This window comes from Conger conger, chromosome 14, assembly GCF_963514075.1.
Source record: "Conger conger chromosome 14, fConCon1.1, whole genome shotgun sequence".
Classification (NCBI taxonomy): Eukaryota; Metazoa; Chordata; class Actinopteri; order Anguilliformes; family Congridae; genus Conger; species Conger conger.
In genome coordinates, this window is record NC_083773.1 from 33,446,222 (window position 1) to 33,448,040 (window position 1,819).

General features: G+C 44.1%; 1 protein-coding gene across 1 annotated transcript in view; it reads left to right on the plus strand.

The window, feature by feature from the left end:
- ddx23 (DEAD (Asp-Glu-Ala-Asp) box polypeptide 23) overlaps positions 1-1,374 on the plus strand; it is an 11,550-nt gene extending 10,176 nt beyond the window's left edge. The window contains exons 16-17 of the mRNA XM_061219772.1: positions 1-58; positions 522-1,374. The exon at positions 1-58 is cut by the window's left edge and continues 117 nt beyond it. Coding sequence (XP_061075756.1) covers positions 1-58; positions 522-745 — 282 coding nt within the window. The 3' untranslated portion in view covers positions 746-1,374. The remainder of the gene's footprint in view (positions 59-521) is intronic.
- Positions 1,375-1,819: the final 445 nt, after the last annotated feature.

Sequence of the window (1,819 nt, forward strand, 5' to 3'; positions counted from 1 at the left end):
ATCGACATTCAGGACGTCTCCATGGTCCTCAACTACGACATGGCCAAGAACATCGAGGGTACGCTACGCCTGCAGAACCCCCAGATTTCACCGCATTTTAACCGTTCGCTAGCATCCGTAGCAGAGAACGTTTTATCCTCGTACACGCCCGACAGCACAGCTAGGTCAGATATAAGAGGACAGTTTGTGGAAGCTACGGCAGTCGTTTCATTTGACTTTAACTTGCTTGAGGGCGAAGCTGAAAGAATTACGGTTGTAATTTATCTAGATCTGGCACAACAGCAAATATATTTTGCACCCCTTTAATAAAATATAAATTATTCATACATCAATACAACACTTTCTCTCCAAAATACTTTTAACAAAGTACAACTTGCCCAAAGGGCCTCATTGTGTGTGTAAAGAGAAGAGGGAAATGGCAGTGTCCGTGTATGTACTGTTTATATGTCATTCTCATTCTGAGGACGGTTTGTCCCCCAGTGGACTGAGTTTGTTCTAACCCTTGTATTCCCCTCCTGCAGACTACATCCATCGTATCGGCCGTACCGGTCGCGCGGGGAAGAGTGGTGTGGCCGTGACCTTCCTCACCAAAGAGGACTCCACCGTCTTCTACGACCTGAAGCAGGCCATCCTGGAGAGCCCCGTCTCCACATGTCCCCCGGAGCTGACCAACCACCCGGACGCCCAGCACAAACCCGGCACCATCCTCACCAAGAAGAGGAGAGAGGAGACCATCTTCGCCTGAGGGGCGCCTCTCCGCTCCTCTACCCCTCTGCCGTCTGCTTTTCCTTCACTCTTTCTGTAGCTCCTCTCTTCTTCTGTTCCTCCTCTTCCACGGCGGGAGAAACCACGGGAACAGCATGAGGGGTGGGGGACTATGGGAACGGAATAAGGGGGTGGAGCATGGGAAATCATGGGAATGGCGTAACGGTTGGAGAGTTGGAAACCATGGGAACAGCATAAGGGGTGGGGCAGTGGACGCCATGGCAACAGCATACCATTCGCTGGAGATTGGCAGTTACTGGTCTGAACTGTGAATTAGTGAAGAGGAAAGATGTGAATCTTGGTGGAATCTATGAGCACTGCCCCCCCAGATCTATGTTTAATGCTTGCAAGGCTAGAAAAGACCGTTTTATACAAGTATACAGTGTTTATTTAGTTAATTGGATTAAAGTTGGTTTCATTTTTTAGTTTTCAATTCAAACATGAAGAACTATAAATTCAAATCACTGATACAAACCCTTTGGTTTATTCTGAGGGTACGTATACTCTTTCTGTAAACTAGGAATTGTAATTAATGTCAGGTGAAGTCTGTTAAAATGTTAAATTGGTCTGAAATGTTTTAGTGTTTCAATAAATTCCCAGTTTTTGACATTTTACTCTGATTTCTCCCTATAAACCGGAGTTGCATTTGGCTTCTATTATTGCACACGCAAACGTACACACATGCGCATACACATAGTGATTTTGATTTTAGCCAATGGTTCATTAAATCTCAAGGAGATATAATAAGCTGAAAAGCTTAATTTTCCTCAATTTAGTAGATTCTTCATAACCATACAAACACGTCTTGAAGTGTGTATTCCAAAACATTTATACAAATTTTAATAAATCACAATTCACATGATTTTTTTTCCATCCACCTCCTGGAAAATGAGATTGTACGTCAATCGATTAGTATCCTTTTCACACAGCGGCTCCTGTCTCCCTCCTCATCTCCTGTCCGTCAAACTGACTCCCAGTCCTTTATAAATTCCCCCGAAAGATCCGTTTCACTTGTGTATAAGTCATATCGTGGAAGCTAGTGTTGCTCTAACTT